The sequence below is a fragment of the Canis aureus genome, chromosome 12 (assembly GCF_053574225.1).
Source record: "Canis aureus isolate CA01 chromosome 12, VMU_Caureus_v.1.0, whole genome shotgun sequence".
Lineage (NCBI taxonomy): Eukaryota > Metazoa > Chordata > Mammalia > Carnivora > Canidae > Canis > Canis aureus.
The window spans coordinates 44212569-44231617 of record NC_135622.1 but is presented as its reverse complement, the minus strand read 5'-3'; the positions used below and the strand labels follow the sequence as shown (position 1 = coordinate 44231617).

The 19049-nt window shown below is 52.8% G+C and overlaps 1 protein-coding gene and 1 long non-coding RNA gene across 4 annotated transcripts; one reads left to right on the top strand and one right to left on the bottom strand.

Moving 5' to 3' along the window:
* Positions 1-1711: 1711 nt before the first annotated feature.
* Positions 1712-18851, top strand: SLC35F6 (solute carrier family 35 member F6). Of its 2 annotated transcripts, XM_077843800.1 has the most exons (7): positions 1712-1931; positions 4803-4919; positions 10539-10611; positions 11353-11524; positions 11779-11991; positions 12794-12904; positions 14199-18851. In XM_077843800.1, the coding sequence occupies exons 1-7, from the start codon at positions 1855-1857 to the stop codon at positions 14666-14668; spliced, it is 1233 nt and encodes a 410-aa protein (XP_077699926.1). In that variant the 5' UTR covers positions 1712-1854; the 3' UTR covers positions 14669-18851. The 2 variants fall into 2 exon arrangements, with proteins under 2 accessions (XP_077699926.1, XP_077699927.1); XM_077843801.1 differs by lacking the exon at positions 4803-4919 and having other exon boundaries at positions 1715-1931.
* On the bottom strand, positions 13277-17916 carry LOC144281080 (uncharacterized). Of its 2 annotated transcripts, none has more exons than XR_013349531.1 (5): positions 17458-17916; positions 17151-17266; positions 16384-16933; positions 15166-15256; positions 13277-14714 (listed from the first exon to the last, which is right to left on the bottom strand). It is a non-coding gene; the product is annotated as an uncharacterized LOC144281080 (long non-coding RNA). The 2 variants fall into 2 exon arrangements; XR_013349530.1 differs by having other exon boundaries at positions 13282-14714; positions 16384-16447; positions 17458-17815.
* Positions 18852-19049: the final 198 nt, after the last annotated feature.

Here is a 19049-nt window from a genome sequence, read left to right as displayed (position 1 = left end):
TAGGGGTTCCATGTATATTTGCCAATAAATCCTCCTGTCTCCTGGACTCCAGGGATGGCAATTTGACAAATGGTCAGAACCCTGTGATAAATTAAAATTCATTGTGCGATGTGGACACAGACAAAGATTGTGTTGCTAGTGACATCATGTCGGGCTGGTGACAACACTAGTCATTAGGAATGTTTAGTTCAAGACAGAACCCTTGGCTTGTGGGGAAGATGGTCCTGGGCCCCACCAAGTGTGTCACTGTGGTCTGTAGGAAGCGTCTCTGATAGGGACGGCGCTATCCAGCCAGTGTGGTCTGCCCTGTCTGCTCTCATGCATCTCTACAGCCCCAGTGGCTCAGTAAATATTTTTTTTAAGTTTTTATTTATTTATTCATGAGGGACACAGAGAGAGAGGCAGAGACATAGGCAAAGGGAGAAGGAGGCTCCCTGCGGAGGGCCTGCTGTGGGACTCCATCCTGGGACCCCAGGACCACACCCTGAGCCGAAGGCAGATGCTCAACTACTGGGCCACCCAGGCGTTCCTCAGTAAATATTTTTTTAATAACCGCAGGGGTTCCTTTTAAATCATATGAAACTAGTTACACTATCGAGGACAAGAAGCTTAGAAGAAACTTTGTCTGTATCCTCATCTCTCCCACTGATTGAAGAGAGCAGGCTCCAGTGAAGGAAGAAAAAGTTCCTGGAAGGTATGTGGGTTCCAGACACACCCTACGCTTGCTGATGCCTCTGTGCCATCCCACTGGCGCTCCCTCCTCAAGACAAGCCTTTCCCCTAGTAACCTTCTACATTTTGTCCAGGATCCCACATGTGCACCTTCTCTGTCAGGTCTTCCTGCAAGGGACCTCTGTCAGGTCAGATCCCTTCAGTTTTTCTGATTCAACGCTGGTAATTTTCACAAGTTCAAAGCAGTCTTAGGGTGAGAAGGAGGAGTTGGCAAGCAGGTCCTATATCTGCACCTCAAGTAGTAACAAGATCTGCAGTAATGGGGAAAATGTGTCCACTGGGTCTGAAGTAGTTGCTCCAAGGCTTTGCACTCCAGCACGTCGTGGTGTGACAGGGCCTGGGATGCAGACTACAGGCCCGGGGAGGAGGATAGAGGACAGCTGGGAAGCTGAGAACGAGGGTTTTAGAAGCCATAAATCTTCAGCGAAGAAGAGTAGGTCTTTCTACCATGGATGCCTCAGGGCAGCATGCCGGGAATCCACGAAGGAGCACCGGTGAGGGGCCTGTGCCATAGGTACCGATCTGGGGGAGAATGGAGAGCCTCCATGCAAAACCCCACTGTATCACTCACTAGCATAATCACAAGCAAATCAGTTGGCTTCCCTCAGTTTAGTTTCTTCAGCTATAAAATGATCTCCCGGGGAGCTGGAACTAGATTCCTGCACTTTTCCGGAAGACGTGAGCAGCTCATCCAGGGACACGTTCCAGGCCTCCCCGGGGGTTCCCTGGGCAAAAGAGATTTCCCGTGGGGACGTTTCCACTTTGTGGTTCTCTCTGACATCATCCGGCTGGATCTCTTTAGACAGTCTACAGAACGCTCCGACATCCACGATGCACGCTCGCGGCACCTCCCCATCAGCCGCTTTCACAGACGGGAAGACCCGGGCGGGGGCCAGCGCGCGGGATCGGCCCGTGCCCAGACGCCGCTCGGGTGCCCGGCGCGCTCCCGGGGGGCGGGGCCACGGCGCGGGGCGGGGCCGGCGCGCGTCACGTGACGCCCGGCCCGGAAGCGCTCGCTCCCGAGACCCCCCAGGTGACGGGGTCTGGAGCTGCCGCCCGGAGCCAGCGCGGAGGTCGAGGTCGCGGGGATCCCTGCAGTTTCCCGCTCCCCTCATCCGCCGCCATGGCCTGGACCAAGTACCAGCTGTTCCTGGCCGGGCTCATGCTCGTCACCGGCTCCATCAACACGCTCTCGGCCAAGTGAGTCCGGGCCCGGCCGGGAGGGGAGGGGGCTCAGCCGGACCTGCCGCGGCCCGCGAGGGCGTCGGTGACCCCGCGCACCTTCCTCGCCCTACCCCTCCTCGGCTCTCCTGTCCCGGCTTCACCGGCTCGCCCGGTTTCTCTGGTCGGTTCACGCGGTCTTGGGGCCCCCAAGGGGCGCGAGGCCCGAGGAAATACGGACCATGGCCGCGTCCCTGGCCGGAGGACCCGAGCCCGGGCTTTAATGGCCATGTGCTTGATCCCAGCGAGTCACCTCACGTCTCCACGCCTCAGTTTCCTCATCTTTAGACGGGAGGGTTGGAGCAGTTCCTCTCCGGCCCCTTCCAACGCTGGCGTTGGAGCCCGGGCCCTCCAGGGGCTGTGGGCAGGGGTGGGGTGAAGGGGCAGTCCCGCACTTGTGCACACGCTTGCTACAATAGAAGCCATGCAGGCCGAGGAACCGGTGAGCGGGGAAGGCTGTGGATAGAGAAGGGGCTACCCCCACCCCCATGGGCTCCTCGTGGAGGAGAGGTCACAGCTGGGCCTTGACGTTTTGGTGGGATTTCTACATGTGGACTTTGGTGGAGACAGGGGACAGCAAGTCCACATCGAAGTGTATTGTAACCAGCACCAAATGCCCAGGCCAGATTTTATCCCACAATCAAAGAAGAGCTTTTGAGCATGGTTTTGAGAATGGTTATGATGAACCTGGTGGTCAGGTTGAAGAGTAGTTTAGTGCAGGGAAGACTATTGCAAAGCTGCTACTGCATAGCAGGTGGGGCAGTGAGGCAGGAAAGGACCAGACAGGTGGGAGAGACCAGGTGCAGAATAAAGCTATAAGGCCTGACCCACAGGATCAAGAGACAGTGACCCCTCCAGGATTTCTGCCTGGGAGAACAGAAGCCTCATTAATCCAGACAGGGAGGGCAGGTGAGCAGCTCAACTCTGATGCATGACAGTGAGGTGTTTTGTGGGACTATGAAGACAGGCCCCAGGAGCTTGGGGATTGAGGACCCCGGGCTGTCATGAGGCTGAGGGGTTGAGCATCGTCTCCTCTGTGTAATGTACAGGAGACCAGGAGGCAGCCCCTTGGCTTGGCAGTGCTTTGTCTTTTGCTCTGCCCTCTCTGTTTACCATCTCAGAACCCCCAGTACCCAGATCCTGACCTTTCTCTGAACCGATTCCAAGATGCATATGGAGAAGAGTTGATAATGGCCCTCTCCCAGCCAGACCTAACTTCTCGCTGGGCCCTGCCAGGCTCCACAGCAAGGGGGAGTCACAGTCACCCTCTGGGCTGTGCTCCAGGCCCCCTGGGGAGCGGGGGACTAGTCATGTCTTATTCTTCCTTAAGGTGTTTGATCACATGCTCCAGAGGAGAGGTCTGGGAGAGAGGTATCCTGTTCAATTCATCAAACATGTGTAAGGTACCTGCAGGGTTTGAAGCACTGACTGGACTCAGGTTTGAAGTAACCAAGAGAAGATTTAAGATGCTTAAAATCAAAGGTGAAGGGGACAGAACATACACACTTGACAACCACAGTGTTCTCCTTCACAGGAAGTGGAGCTCTGGGTGGACACCACCCCCCCCCCCCCCGCCCCCTGTCTCTAGTTGGGTTCTGCCTTGAGCTATCTTGAGCTGGTCTCCTGAGCCCTGTGGCCTCCTAAAGGTCACTGCTTTTGCTGAGCCGTTAACTATAAAGGAGATTCAACACAAGAGCTCCCATCTCAGGATCTGAATGCAACAGAACAAGTCATCTGTCTGTCCATCTGTCATACCAGCCAAGGCCTCAGTCAAGTGCTTAGAAAGTGGCTGTAGGTCGGCCAGGGCTTCTGTCCCCACGGAGAGTCAAGATTGTCAGTTGTCACTGGGGTCAGCTGTGCTGACTCATCTCCTCCTTTGTCAGGGAGGAGGCCAGGGGAATCCAGGGCCCCAGGAGGCCTTGTCCTCAGAGGCCACCTGAGAAGCAGGAAGGAGATCCCCATGTGGGCCCCGTCCACTGCCAGGTTGTCTGATGTGGGGCCTCTTGGGAGCCTCCCTATCTCAGGTGGGCCCCAGAATTGGATCCTCAACAGCAGGATCCTCTCAGCCAGACTATGAGAAGGATGCCCTCGGAGAGAAAACATGAGACAGCGGCTGTGTACATTCTGGTAGGAATTATCGATTTGAAGTCACACCCTGACCTGCAGTTTCTGGCAGGGACCAACAAACTAAGACATGACCACAGCATATGCTAAGCAGCTGCCATAACCAGTGCCTGCCCCTGCTGCGGCCACCTTTTGTGTGTTAGTTTAATGAACTCTCATAACCAGCCTATGAGGGAGATAAACTCCTTGTCCTCGATCAGGAAACCGAGGTATGGAGAGATGGAATTGCCTGCCTGATTTCAACTCAGCCATTAAGTGGCAGAGTCTATATGTGAGCCAAAGTAATCTGGCTCGAGAATCCAGGCTCTTAACCATCAATATGATATGAGCTAGGGCTCCTCTAGTCATTTTGGGGGGCATTTAAAGCTGTTAGAAATATAGAAGTCACCCATCCTAATCCCCACAATTTATACTTAAGGATCCATTAGAAGTTTCTTCTTGTGACCAGCTGGCTGGTGTCAAAGTGAGGACCAGAACCTAGGTCTCAGCATTTTAGTCCGATCCTTTTACATTGGCAGTACCCAAAATCCCGCTTCCCTGGGGATCTCACCAGAGTGCCCTCCCTCTGGGGCTGGGCAGCAAAGCTCTGTCCTGGCCCAAAAGATCCCGCTGTCATCCTACTTATTTTCCCACTGGAGTCAGGGTGCCGTTCAGGTTCTCATTTAGCCTCTCCAGTAGCCTCTTTCAGTTCCCCAGCCTGTAAAAGGAATGTGTTTCCATCCCCAGGTCGAGGGAAGAAACTTGGTGGAGGAGGAAGTGGGTGAGCACGTGCTACCTGCTGTGCTGGGACCACAGGGCAGCTCTCCCCTGGAGGCGGCCACTGTGCCTGCTCAGCAGGTTCAGGTAGGCTGCAGGAGACAGACCTGTCCTTGCTGGGATGGGGGCAAGGGTCCATCACATACTCAGAGGAGAAAGCCACCTGGCAGGCTGGCCCTTTGGTCCTGGCTCTAGGAGTTGGCAAAGGGCCCTTCACAGTGAAGGGGCTGTTTCTCCTTTCAGTGGCTGCTTTCTCACCCCTTGCCAGGACCTACTTATGATTCTAATACATCTCCTGCATATCAAACATCTTCCTCTCCCCGCCCCCCCGCCCCCTGGCACTGCTTAGGGCAGGCAGTCTGCCTGAACTAGTGCCTGTTTGGGGTCCTGCCCATTTGAGAGCCCCATTCTCCTGGGGTTCTGCACATAAAGAGCCAGGGTCAAGCAGATGCTCACCAAGTGTGGCTCTGATGCCCTTCTAAACGCTGCAGGCTGTGAAGCCCATGCCACCAGAGCAGGGCCAGGGGGTGACTTCTCCAACGGTCTGGCCCCTGATGTGGGGACACTGCCAGGAAAGTAGCAGGAGGCCTGGGACCTCTGGGCCTCTAGTAGAGGAGGACTGTCCCTCTCCTTCCTGTGTCAGCTCTAACTTTTGCCTTGGTGGCTGCCCCCACCCTTAGGTTCCATGAGCTGGCAGGGGGTGATTGCTTCACAGGGGTTCCTGCACCAGCCACAGAAAGCCTTAAACCAGGAGGTAGTATGTAGAGTGAAAAGAGTACAAGGCTTGGAAGCTATGGGAGTAGATGAGTCACTGGGCCTCTCGAAGCCTCAGGTTCATCTGTAAAATGGCCGTGACTTCCCTTCCTTCTACCCAGACACAAGGTAGGATCTACTGAGGAAGACTTGGTAAGACTTTGAGGACAGGCCTCGTGATCCTTTATCACCAACTGCTGTGACACCCAAAGAGTGGAGCCACCCTGCAGCCTTCCTGAAGATCCCAGGCAGGCGAAAGAAGCTGATTCACTGGGCTTGATAAGCCTGGGGCGCCAGAGGAAGTAGCAGAGATTCTGCAGGGAACTGGACATGCAGCTGTCACTCTGAGGCAGCCACATCAGCCACTTCCTCTGTCCATCCACACCCTTTCCCCTCTCACGTGGCCGCACGTGCCACTCCGAATGCTGAGCTTTGAGTTTGGCGGGGCCAGAGTGACTTACCCCCAGCGAGGGGAGCTCACCCCCAGCCTGCCAAAGCCCCTTCTCGAAGAAGCTGGTCTCCTGGCTCAGTCAGTAGAGCGTGCAACTCTTGATCTCAGGATTGTGAGTTCAAGCCTTGCATTAGGTGCAGAGATTACTTAAAAAAATTTTTTTAATTTAATAAAAAAGTCATAAACTGGTCTCTGCCAGCAGAAAGCATCTCTTGATGTAGCATCGGCCTGACCCTCATGGGTCCCCACAGGCCTCCTTCTGCCCATAAGACCATGGCTTTTCTTTAGAAAACAGTATCTAGAAAGAAGGGAAGGCCCATCTGCAGACCTGGCCCCTCTCCAACGCAGCCAAGGGAATGGGAAGAATTTGGAATAAGAAAGTGATGGGAGAAATTCAGGTGTTGAAGAAGGGGCATGGAACTGGACGTAGAGACCCCTGGGGACTAGCCCTTCTCGGCACCAGATGAGCCCTGTGTCCTTTGGCTTTTTGTCTGTCAAATAAGGAGCTTTCTGAGATGATGGTTGAGTTTCTTCTGTGTCAGCATTCTGTGGCTCTGTGGCCCTCCAGCCACCTCTGCTTCAGCCCATAGCATGGATGCACTCCCAGAAGCTTTCAGGCTGGAGCAGAGCTAGGCCATATTGACCCAAAACAAGGGGAGAGACTCCTGCTTCATAGAGGGGAAGGAGGGAGAAGGGGGAGGAAAAGACTTTCACTGACTACCTGCCATGCACCAGCTCTTCTGTATCTTATATTATTTATTACTTTTGATGGTTCATCAGTGTTGGCATTATTATCCTCATTTTATAGATAAAACTATTAACTTGTCCAACCTGTGAGACGTAAAAGTCATGAGCTTTCCTTGTATCCTGCTGCCTTTTCTGAATGTAAATTTGAGCAGATGGATTGGGCCCTAGACATGCCCGTTGTTAACTATAGGAATCTGAACCCCATCCTCTCCCCTCCTCTGCCCCAAGCCATCAAGTCCCCATATGTAAAATGAAGAACATGAAGTGCCCAGCACAGGCCTGGCATGAAGTCAGTATGCAGTGAAGTGTGCGTTTATAAAAACATGTAGTGAAGTATTTTTGCAAACAGCTGTCCCACCTTAGGAGCCTGTCATCAACCAGTCAACTGAGGCTGGATTTTGGCTCTTGTTCCATGCTATCTGGGGTCTATTTGTGCCTATGCAATGAGCTGAAGCCTATTTCAAGACCAGTATTCTTAGCCTGACTCCAGCCCCAAATCTCTGCAGGCCTGAACTCCTCCCTGCCTAAAGGAAGGCTGGGCCTGCTGACACCCAATCCTTTGGACTGCAAGCCTGCCCCAGGTATCCAGATACAAAAAGACTCCATTTCCCAGGCTGGGAACACAGCCAGCCCCAACTTGTTGAGGCATACCCACACCTTGGTGAAAGCAGAGAAGGCCCTAGCGGCAGGAGAGGGAGTGCAGCATCAATCAGCCTTAGGGCCAGCTCTGCACGTGGGGCCCACTCCTGGGGACAAGCCCAGCTGGTCCCACCAGCAGGTGGCACCTTGCTTCATGCAGACATTGTCTGAACTCTAGTACTTGCCTATATGCAAGGTGGAGTCTGGAAATCCCACTTATTCAACAAAAAAATGTTTGAGCTTCGGTATGCCAGGAGCTGGCGATCCAGAGATAGAGAAATTGCTGGATGCTGGGCTTCCACCCTCTCAAGTGATAATGACTCTAGAACACACACGGTGATCCGATGTGAGTTATCGTTACTGTAAGCTGTGTGGGGAGTAGCCCAGGGGAAGTTCCAGGAGACGGCTCAACCATTAGATCTGGGCGTCTACTGGAGCCTGCCATGTACTCTGGCTATAGTGCCATGATGAGGAAGGGGCTTCCACACATGCCCTCGCCCTAAGCTTCTAGTTGACCTTAATGGGCTTGGCAGGCCCTCCCTCTTTCCTCCTGGAAGAGCCCTGGCTCCAGCTCCCGGAATTTCCATCTCTGACTTGCTCTGGGGCAGTTGGCTCTGCACTCTGGTAAGGCATGACCTCTTTACTCTTCCTTGATGCTCCTCTGTTACACTCAGTTGCCTCACCCAGGCCCTCCCAAAGTGTTCTTTCTGCAAAAGCAAGCCTGAGTTGGAGAGCAGATACCACTGGTCTGTGGCCCTCACCTGCATCCCTGTCCAGCCTGGGGATCCAAGAGCCAGAACTTGCAGCAGATTGGACAGAAATGAGACCCCAGAGAGCAGGTGGTTTCTGTAGGGCGGGCTTTCTTTGCCCCATTGGTACTGGGACTGGTTACAGCCTGGTCCCCTGACCCATGAGACCTCCCCACCCTTCAACTCTCCTTTGATTCTCACCATTCTCTAGAACCACAAGCCCTCCTAACTGCCCTTCTTGGCATCTTTGGAGTGGGTGAGGTCTCCGGCTGTGAGCTCACTCACTGTGAACTAAATTTGCCATAGACCTGTTTTGTTCACTGGCCCCGGGGTATGTTCAGATCAGTGAGTAGAAGTGGTCTCCCCCCACCCCCTCCCCATGGCTGATGAGGAATTCTCTCGCCATTCAGCCTGCCCTTCCTGCTGCCAGTGTCCAGGCGTTATGCCCATGCCCGGGCTGTGGCAGAGAGCTCCCTGTTCCCCTCCCCAAACTCAGGCCACGGAGAAGCCAGGGCTGGCCAGGATCTTTGTCAAACGTAGGCCCCAACCAGTGTCCCAGGCTTGCATCACTGTGCGGGGCACAGGAAATAAAAGGCTTCCACTTGCCTTTTGAAACCTCAGGCTTATTGCAGAAATGAGCCAACAGAGTAGGGCTGGGTACTACCATGTGGCTGCTCTTGACAGACTTTGCAAGGAAAGTCATTTAAGAAAAAGAAGTCCTGGGCAGCCCTGGTGGCGCAGCAGTTTAGCGCCGCCTGCAGCCCAGGGTGTGATCCTGGAGACCCAGGATCGAGTCCCATGTCAGGCTCCCTGCATGGAGCCTGCTTCTCCCTCTGCCTGTGTCTCTGCCCCTGACTCACTCTCTCTCTCTCTCTCTCTCTCTCTCTCTCCATGAATAAGTTAAAAAATAAAAAGAAGTCCTGAGTCTTGTATTTTAGACACAGCTACCACCTATGCATGGGGTGCTGCAGAAGGAAGGGCCCCAAGGCCCACAAGATACTGCCCTGGGTCTGCCTTGACTCAACACAACATGAATAAATAAAATCTTTAAAAAAAAAGGGGGGGGGGGAATCTCCAAATATCTAAAGGACTTTTTTTTTTCTTTAAGATCTTACATATTTATTCATGAGAGACACAGAGAAAGGCAGAACAAGCAGGCTCCCTCTGAGGAGCCCGATGCAGGACTCGATCCCGGGACCCCAGGATCAGGACCTGAGCCAAAGGCAGATACTCAACCACTGAGCCACCCAGGTGCCCCTCTAAAGGACTTTTAGGGGTGGCCCAGGTGGCTCAGTGGTTTGGCACCACCTTCGGCCCAGGGTATGATCCTGGGGACCCAGGACGTTGGGCTCCCTGCATGGAGCCTACTTCTCCCTCTGCCTGTGTCTCTCTTGAATAAATAAATAAAATATTTTTAAAAAAATAAATAAAGGACTTTTAAATAAAAGAGATTAGACCAGACCCCAGGAACCCAACAAAGCCCAGCAAACATGAAATTTGGGGAGCAGGAGCTTTTAGTTCATGGGTGGCAGACAGTGCAGGAGGATTGGTGGTAGCTGCCCAGGGCACTATGCCATGAAGAATTCTGGGCTTGTGTCAGGTTGCTGGGGAAGCATCCCATACTGTTATGCCATCTGCCAGGGTGCTGGCGGGGAGGCCACTCCACTAGTGCCATGGACTTGCCACCTGCTTTACAGTCAGTGCTAGAAAGACCCTCCAAACCTTTCAGGTTCTATGAAGGTGACCGGGTGATCTTTGTCAGCCAGTCATTTCCCAAGGGCCCAAAGGCCCTTGTAAACCACAGACTTCTGATATTTTTTGTGCTATGGGTCCATTTGACGGTCTGGTAAAAACCTAGAATATTGTTTTTAAATGTGTGATTAAGGGATCAGATTACAGAAAAAGCCACTTATGTCAAAATAAAGTTATCAAAACACTGAAAAAGCCAATTTGTGATGCCGTAACGCATGTGTATATGCTTCTTAACAAAAAAATTATTAGCAGCAGGTCTAATTACTGTAATTTTGTAGAGGCGACGAGTGTAAATGCCACTTCCTGGTGTCTGCGCTGATAACAGTAGCAGTGACTTGTGTGTGTGGCAAAGTCACAGGTCCTATGGGGCCACATTCACAATGTGAAGAAATGCTACGTTTCTGCTAAAGGCATCTAGGTCCCCACTTTCTGTCCTCAATCCCAGATGAAGGCTTTGTGCTGCAGAAATGGGCCCCTTGGCAAGGGAGTCTCACACTTGTCCAAGTCCCTTAAGTGTGGCCTCTTGGCATTGAGAGGAGCAATGTCCTCAGACACAGGGTCCGGGGCTGCAGAGCTTGCACACTGCCAAAGGTTTGACTTCTCTCTCCACTGCAGGTGGGCAGACAACTTCGTGGCGCAGGGCTGTGGAGGAAGCAAGGAGCACAGCTTCCAGCATCCCTTCCTCCAGGTATCTGCCCTATCCCACCCCCACCTCCTGCTGCCCCCAGGGTCAGGTGTCCCCCTCCAGACCCTGCTGCTTCCTGACCTGGGGCAGAGCCTTTCCCAGCTCTCAGGAAGAACCGGGAAGAACTGTCCACTTCCCTCCCTCCCTCACCAGAACAGAGACCAGGGTGTGAGAGCCCACGGAAGAGGGCAGAGGGCACAGCCCTCTCTGGGAGGGCTATGGCAGTCCCGGTGGGCAGCCACGCCCTGACGCTGTAAGGCCAGCCCTGGGGATGATGAAAACATCAACCCCAGTAACAAAACCTGCTCTGCATCCATGGGAAGCCCAGACTCCACTGGGATAGGGCAGACAAGGTAAATGGAAGGCAATTTCTTGCCAGACTGGGAAGCAGAGGCCTATATTTCAGCCCCTGCCCTCCCAGCCACTTGCTCTGTGACCTGAAGTCAGTTCTTGAGCCTCTCTGGACCTCCGTTTCTCCATCTGGAACTTGACCACAGATTGGCCTAGATCGTTGGTTTTCAGACCAGGCTTTATGCGGTTTTATAGTGTTTCTGTCCACATGTTTCTGGTGTTTAGGCCTTACCTAGGAGGTAGTCTCTGGTCTTCCACACACAGCAGCTCTGCTTTTGTCTGGTTTATGTGTCAAGTTACAGGTAAGCTTCCCTCTGAAGAAAGGCTGTGTTAAGATTTCATCAAAGGTGATTCTCCTACCAGCTGTAAACTTCTAGGGTTCTGTCCCTGCAGGCAGTGGGCATGTTCGTGGGAGAGTTCTCCTGCCTGGCTGCCTTCTACCTGCTTCGGTGCCGAGCGGCAAGGCACCCAGACGCCAGCATGGATCCCCAGCAGCCCTTCAATCCCCTTCTTTTCCTGCCCCCTGCCCTGTGCGACATGACGGGGACCAGCATCATGTATGTGGGTAAGTAGCCAGGCCACGCTGAGAAGGGCCCCACAGGGGCACTAGTGAAACAGCCACCCCTGCCCCGGCGCACCTCACCCCTCCCCTGGCTCACCTCACCCCTGCCCCCCTCCCAGACGTACACGTGTACACACACACACAAGATTTACTGAGCACATACTATGTGCAAGGCTGGTCTTCAGCCATGAGGGCACCTCAGTGAATAGATAGCCTTGGCCCTCAGCAGCTAACATCGTGTGTCTCTTCTCTCCTAGCCCTGAACATGACGAGTGCCTCCAGCTTCCAGATGCTGCGGGGAGCAGTGATCATATTCACAGGCCTGTTCTCAGTGGCCTTCCTGGGGCGGAGGCTGGCACTGAGCCAGTGGCTGGGCATCCTTGCCACCATCGCAGGGCTGGTGGTTGTGGGCCTGGCCGACCTTCTGAGCAAGCATGATGATCAGCACAAACTCAGCGAAGTGATCACAGGTGCAATGAGGGCTGGGGACGCAGGGGCTGCCCGTCCTCTCCTGTCCTCAGTCAGTCAGGGAACCCAGCACAGTCAGCAGACTTCTGCAAGCTCTTCTCTATGCCAGGCCCTGGGTGAGGGAGTATGGGAGACCAGTGGACTTGGGCATACATCTGCTCTCGAGGTGCCAAATAGAGCACAGAAAGGCACACACACCATGAGAAAGGGATAGTTAAGGAGCGGGAGGTCAGAGGAGGGACGTTTGTGCCATAAGAAACACACACATACTGCTGGGTACACATACTCCTGGATCTGGGAGAGGGAGGGAATGAGTATCTGTTGAGTGTCTACTATGTACCCAGCTTGGCATCATCCCCACTGTCCCAGAAAGGAAGCCTGGCAGCCTGTTCTATAATGACAGGATCTCTCTGGTCCTGAGGATGGACTAAACCAGAAATGTCTATCGCAAAGTCTTGTGCACCTCAGAAGACATGCTTATAACCCTGTTGTTCCAGTCACAGGCCCAGGTGGGCCCCTGGATCTTCTGGAGGCTTGGCCCAGGGTGGTAATAGTGCTTGCTCTGCTGGCCTGCCCCACCCCCCAGGAGCCAGGAGACCAGGCATGGGGCTGTCATGACTGTCTCGTGAACCATGTGGTGCCCTACAAAAGTCAGGGGCTCGGGGTGACCATGTCCCTGTAGGAGCCATCTACTCCAGCATGGAGCCCACCACCCTGCCAACAGCTCTGTGGCCGTGCTCCATCCCTTCCCCCCACCCCCACCCCATGCGGCCCAATCTCACCATGGTTCTCATTTCCCCCCAGGGGACCTGCTGATCATCATGGCCCAGATCATTGTCTCCATCCAGATGGTGCTCGAGGAGAAGTTCGTCTACAGGCATAATGTTCACCCACTGCGGGCAGTTGGCACTGAGGGTATGTGAGCACAGGGGCTGGGGAGCAAGGTACTGCTGCGAGGGCACCCACACAATGCTAGCATGTGGAGGAGATGCACAAGTAGGAATGCAGGGCAAGGTGCCCTCACCCATAGGGAGAGGGGGAGGGGCTCATCCCTTCACCTGTGTGCTGACAGAGACTCTGACCCAGGAGCTGGGGGGGATGAGGTAGAGGATGAAGGGAATGAGCACCCCACTCTAGAGGAGTTGGCCAGCAAGGAAGGACCAGATGGTGCGTTTGAGCTCAGACCACTTATGCTCAAGGGTTGCTTCACTTGCCAAGCACGTCTGAGGGTCTTCAGGAGAGGGAAGGTATGTTCGAGCTGCAACAAGAGTGGGAAGGAAGGAACGGATGTAGGGAGCTGGCCATGAGTATCGAAACCAGTAAGGAGTAGTTGGGTGACTTACAGATTTGACGTTGGGACAATGATCAGGAATTGAATAGGTCAGGGTCTTATGGAGAACCTTGAATGTCAAACGGATTTAGATTGTCAATGACAGACAGGGAGGAACCACCACAAGTTTGTGAGCAGGAAGGTAACTACCCAAGCCTTTAAGGTAACTACCAAACCTTTAACTACCCATTTAAAAATATGAAACCAGCAGGCAGATTAGAGCAGCACTAGCCAAGCATGGCCTGTGGATCAATCAGGGAGCCGTGTGCGCGCCACGGGCTTCTGGCACAGCGTTAATCATCTCGATCCACTATGTCATCAAGCACATTGTTTGCATCCACTCTTTTTTTCCCTAGCAAGACTTTCTTAATGAAGCAGTGCATTGATTTACATTCTAGTCCACTCCTGGTCACAGACCAGCGACCCTGGATTAGAAAACCATGTTTCTCCACGCTTGTGAGAGCAGCGTCGCCATCACAGCTGCCATTCTTTTGTAAATGAATACAATGGAATTTAAAAGTGCCAGAGAACATTGTAAAGATAGCCACTGTATTATGAAGGTGTGCATGTGTGTATGTGCCTGTGCATACGTATACAGGTCATTATATAAAATGTAGTTTTTATCCTTGCTCCGATTATAAAATATGATTATAGTGGAGCAGGGCAGCTGGAGCCCCCTCAGTAGGCCACCGTGAGTTCCAGATGAACAGGTAGCTCCAGGGCCCAACAGGGAGGAGCTGGCGTGAGGTGCCCCAGGACGGAGGCGCTGGCTGGGAGGGAGATCAGTGGAGCCCCTGCTGGGCAGGCTGAGCTGCCAGTGGGGGGGTGGGGGCTTGGGGGCCGAACAGAAGGTGCAGCATGCTTCTTCCACTCCCACAGGCCTCTTTGGCTTCGTGATCCTCTCCCTGCTGCTGGTGCCCATGTACTATATCCCTGCCGGCTCCTTCAGTGGAAGCCCCCGAGGGACGCTGGAGGACGCGCTGGACGCCTTCTGCCAGGTGGGCCGACAACCGCTCATCGCCCTGGCGCTGCTGGGCAACATCAGCAGCATCGCCTTCTTCAACTTCGCGGGCATCAGCGTCACCAAGGAACTGAGCGCCACGACCCGCATGGTGCTGGACAGCCTGCGTACCATTGTCATTTGGGCGCTGAGCCTGGCGCTGGGCTGGGAGGCCTTCCACCCTCTGCAGATCCTGGGCTTCCTCATCCTGCTGACAGGCACCGCCCTCTACAATGGGCTGCACCGCCCACTGCTCACCCGCCTGGCCAGGGGCCGGCCCCCGGCAGAAGAGGGTGAGCACGAGAGACTGCTCGGTGGCTCCCGGACTCCCATCAATGATGCTAGTTGAGCCTCTCGTGGGTTCTCCGCTGCTACCTGGATGCACCTTGTCCACCCTGAGGCCGAGGCCACATAGGCTGGTGAGCCTCCCGTGTCCTGTTCCCAAAGGCCTCACCCCACCCCTCCCCAACACCCCTTTCCCCTCCCAGGGCAGCTGCTGCCACAGGACCAGACACCCGGGTCCTCCTTTGTTACCACCCCCTGCAACCCCCACAGGCCTGAGCACAGTGACCGACCCTTGCCAGGCTCCCCTCAACCCCCAAAGCCCCTCCTGCAGCACTAGCACTAAATCATGAAGTGGAATTGCAGGAACTAACAACTGTAAGGTTTCCTCCTAAAACATAAGCTAACTTTGGTTCTCCAGAGAAGAGAGGTCAGTGAGCAAATTCAAACCAGACCTAAGTGCCATGTTTTCTAAAACTACAAGTTATTCGCCAACCCTGTCTTGGAGACCTAAGTCTTAGCTGGATTGTGCACAAACTCAGCAGATGTCCCCCAGCCCCTTACCTAGTGGCCCTGGGCCTTGGAGTCCTTGTCTAGAAAGCAGAAGATGCAGATGTTGTGGCTTCGGTGCCTCCCAGCCTCTGCTGGGCCCATCCTGTGGGAAAGGAGGAGCCCATTCTTTGCAAAGGCTCCTCTACCCTCTGTGCCTCCTCCCCATTGGTGTCCTGGCTGCCACACTCTGAAGGCCTCCCTGCCTGGGACAGATGACGGGGAATTCCAAGCAGCTCTTCAGAGCAGCTTTGATGAACTCTTCACCTTCCATTTTAAAGATGAAAAGACTGAGGCCCAGAGATATAAGTGGTTTTACAAGAGTGCACCTCTGCAGTGGACTCTGGCCGAGCAGCCTCGTGATCTGCTGCAGGCTGGGATCCAGAGCATATCTGGACTTCAGCCGTACTCCCAGCAACCTGACTCCATAGATATCCCTCCGGGGTAATGAATTTGCCAGGACTCCACCATTTAGAGGAATTCTGGTCTCCTAGACATGAGCTAAATGCTTAACACTAATCCTCTGGTGTAACAACCTGCACAGGTGGGTGTAGATGAGGAAGCCATGGCCCAGAGGTGTTAACTGACTTCCTCACAGAACCAGGATTTCAAGCTAGGTTTGCCTGATTCCAGACCTCCAGCCCCACCCACCGTACAGGTCTCCCTGGGGTCTTTGGGGTACATTTCCCAAGGCCGGAATAAAAGCTTCATGTGCTGTTGTCCTCCCCACCCTGAAGAGAGGGGACTGGCATTGGGGGGCCCCAGGGAGTGAAGCAGTCCTTCCTTACGGAGTTCCTCACTCCGTGGCAGTTTCTGGAGCCTCAGTCCATTTTTCTGGGCAGCTCAATCATAAAACAAAACACCAAATGCCTTCCTTAAAATAGATTCTGGGGGAAGGGATCTTTGACACGCAAAGCCCTTAGGCTGTGTGGGAATCAGCAGGTTATTACAGTTTGTTGGGAGAAGAGGGCCTCTCCATGCCTCCAGCTCTGCGTCTCAGGGGCCCCTGAGCTTCTGTGGGCCACAGTGTGTGCCACAGAAGAGGGAAATGGAGGGTAAGCGTGGTGGGGACTATAGCTGCCTTGTCCAAAAAAACTGGGGCCTTAAAATGTCATTAAGACAAAAGGGAAATTGGGAGCGTGGCCTTTCCTCCCCCCCCCCCTTAAATGAGAGGGAAGTTGCACAAGGGTTAAATATATCAGGCCTGCCACCAAATCAGGCAAATCATTTTACCTCTGGAGCTTTGGGTCTTCACATCTCTAAAATGGGAAAGCCAGCCTCCATCTTGCAGGGTGAGCTTGAAAATTACATAAGATAATAAATTGAAGGTGCCTGTAAATGCCAACACACAGGAGCGTTGTGGAAGACTGCACTGGCCACCAGGGCGGTCTGCCAAGGGCGTGGAAGTCCCAGCAGAGGCACAGCACAGAGCATCAGTTTTACTCAGAGGGAAGGAAATGTTTTATTAAAATACACCATCATGGAAAGAAAAACTATACCATCATTGAGGAGAATGTAAAATTCACATCTATTTTAAGACAAAACTAGATGCCTCAAAAATACTTTGTGCTGACAGGAGGTGCCTTCCCAGCCCCTAGAGGTGTGTTCGCTCTCCTGTCATTTGAGGGATGCTTTGGAGGGTGGGTCCGAGAGGCCTTGCTGGTCATGTGGATGAGAAAGTAAGCACCCCCACTCTCGCTGAGGCTGGAAGGTTGTGGAGGATGTTTTCAGTGGAGTAAGAGGGTTCTGAATTGTGGAAGTTTGGTGGGGAGGTTCTGAACCTCTGTAAAATCAGAACCAACTGATTGCGAGCTTCTGTAAACATCAGTTCAAAGACTATAATTTAAAGCACGTGCATCAGAGTGGATTGCTCAGTCCCTGTCCCTTGCAGAGTGGTCTTGGGGCAGGGGCTTCCTGTAGGACTGCCATCCAGAACCCGGGGTAGCCCTGGGACTCCTCCACCAGAAATCTGCCCACAAGGCAGAAATTTAGGACCTTACCAGGTAATTCCATCTGCCTTCACTTTGTCCAAAGGTCTCTGCTGGTTTAACAAACCGCACTCGAAGAGGTCAGAGCTCTGACTCCTGATGAGGTCAGAAGTGGAGCAAAGGGCCACCTGGTATAGAAAAGGTAGAATCGGAAGTCAGAGCTGTGTTCTCAGCCCCACTTCTACTTTGGGTGACCTTGGACAAGTCATTTTATCTCTCAAGGCCTAAGCTACCTATAAAAAGGAGAAGTTCTGAGCATTACTAAATATGTACACCTCCCTGACCGGCTTACAGGTTAACCTCATTCTTTCATATTCACCTTGGCCAAGAGCCCCTTTGGCCTTTTTGTTGACTACGTGCTTTCCGACCTTAAGGTCAGCTGGGGATTTCCCCTAGTTGTAAAAGTTTATAAATCACCCATCTTCATCAAGAACACTTGTCAAAAAATCTTTGGTAAAGGATTACAATCCCAGAATTTAGCCAACTGTATTGAGAACGGATGTGCTCCAAGGGCTGTGAATCCATGAAAGAAAAACAGGAGACAAATGTGTAAAGAAAATTCCAGCACAGCGTGATGTGCATAAGAGGCCCTTTGTATGAGATACAAAGGAGGCCTTACAGGGAACTCTAGAACTAGAACTCTGAGAGCGCCACTGGAGCTGGTTGGTAGAGAATGGGCAGGAGTCTCCCAGGCTGGCAGGATGGGATAGTAGGGGTATTCCAGGAAAAAGGAACAGCTTGTAAGAAGCACAGAAACATGTAAGTGATGTATTCGAGAACTGCAGGTAACTAGACCGGTATGCCTGGCAATAAGCATGCTGTGCTAAAGGTGGCCAGAGACAAGGTCAGAGAGGTGGGCAGGCACCCATATGGTGCTGTGCCTTTTAGACTGTTAAGGCGTGAGAACTCTATTTGTAGACAGTAGAGTACCGGACTTCTCACCCCACCCCTCATCACAGTGGACCCACGGAGTATCCCCCCATACAGCTGCTTCCCTTTTCTTTCCTTCTTCCTTCATTCTTTTTTCCCTCTTTTTAAAAGTTGTAAAATACAACAGAAAACCATCTTGACCATTATTAAGTGTCCGGTGGCATTAAATACATTCACATTGTTGTCCCACCATCCATTCCCAGAACTTTTTTATCTTCCCAAACTCTATAGCCATTCAACATGCAACACTAACCCTTTCCCCTGAGCCCCTGACAACCACCGTCGTACTTTCTGTGAATTTGGCTATGCACCTAATGTAAGTGGGATCCTACAGTAGTTCTCCTTTTGTGTCTTGTATGTTGCCTACCTCAATGCCTTCAAGGTTTTTCCTTGTTGTAACATGTCAGAATTAACTTTCTGAATAATAGGCTGAATAATATTTCATTCCTGGTATGCACCACATTTTATTTATTCATTTGGGGCTCAGTTGTGAATAACATCACTGTGAGCATTAGCGTACAAATACAAATAGGTTCAAGTCCCTGCTTCTAGTTCTTTGTATACCCAGAAGCAGAATTGCTGGGTCGTGTGGTAATTCTACATTTAATGTATTTGGCTGATCAACATACTGTTTTCCACTCTGGTTGCACCAGTGAGGAAGGGTTCCATGAAATCACTGATTTTGTAATGACATCTTCCTTGACTACAATACACGTTAACTGGAGAACATTTAGAAAACGCAAGAGAACCAAGTGCAGAAAATAAATCTTTATTCTAACTACACAGATGTACATTTGACCGGAATGTGTGTGACCTCCAACAGGAAGGGAAGGGGTGGTTTCCCTACAGGGCTCCTACTGCACTGCTGGGGAGTGTGATCCCAGACGACAGCGTCAGATCCTGGCCGTGCCACGACCCTAGTCATGGATAACGTTCATGCAGTCAGACTGGCTTCTGAGCCGTATTCGTGGGGTGTCCCTG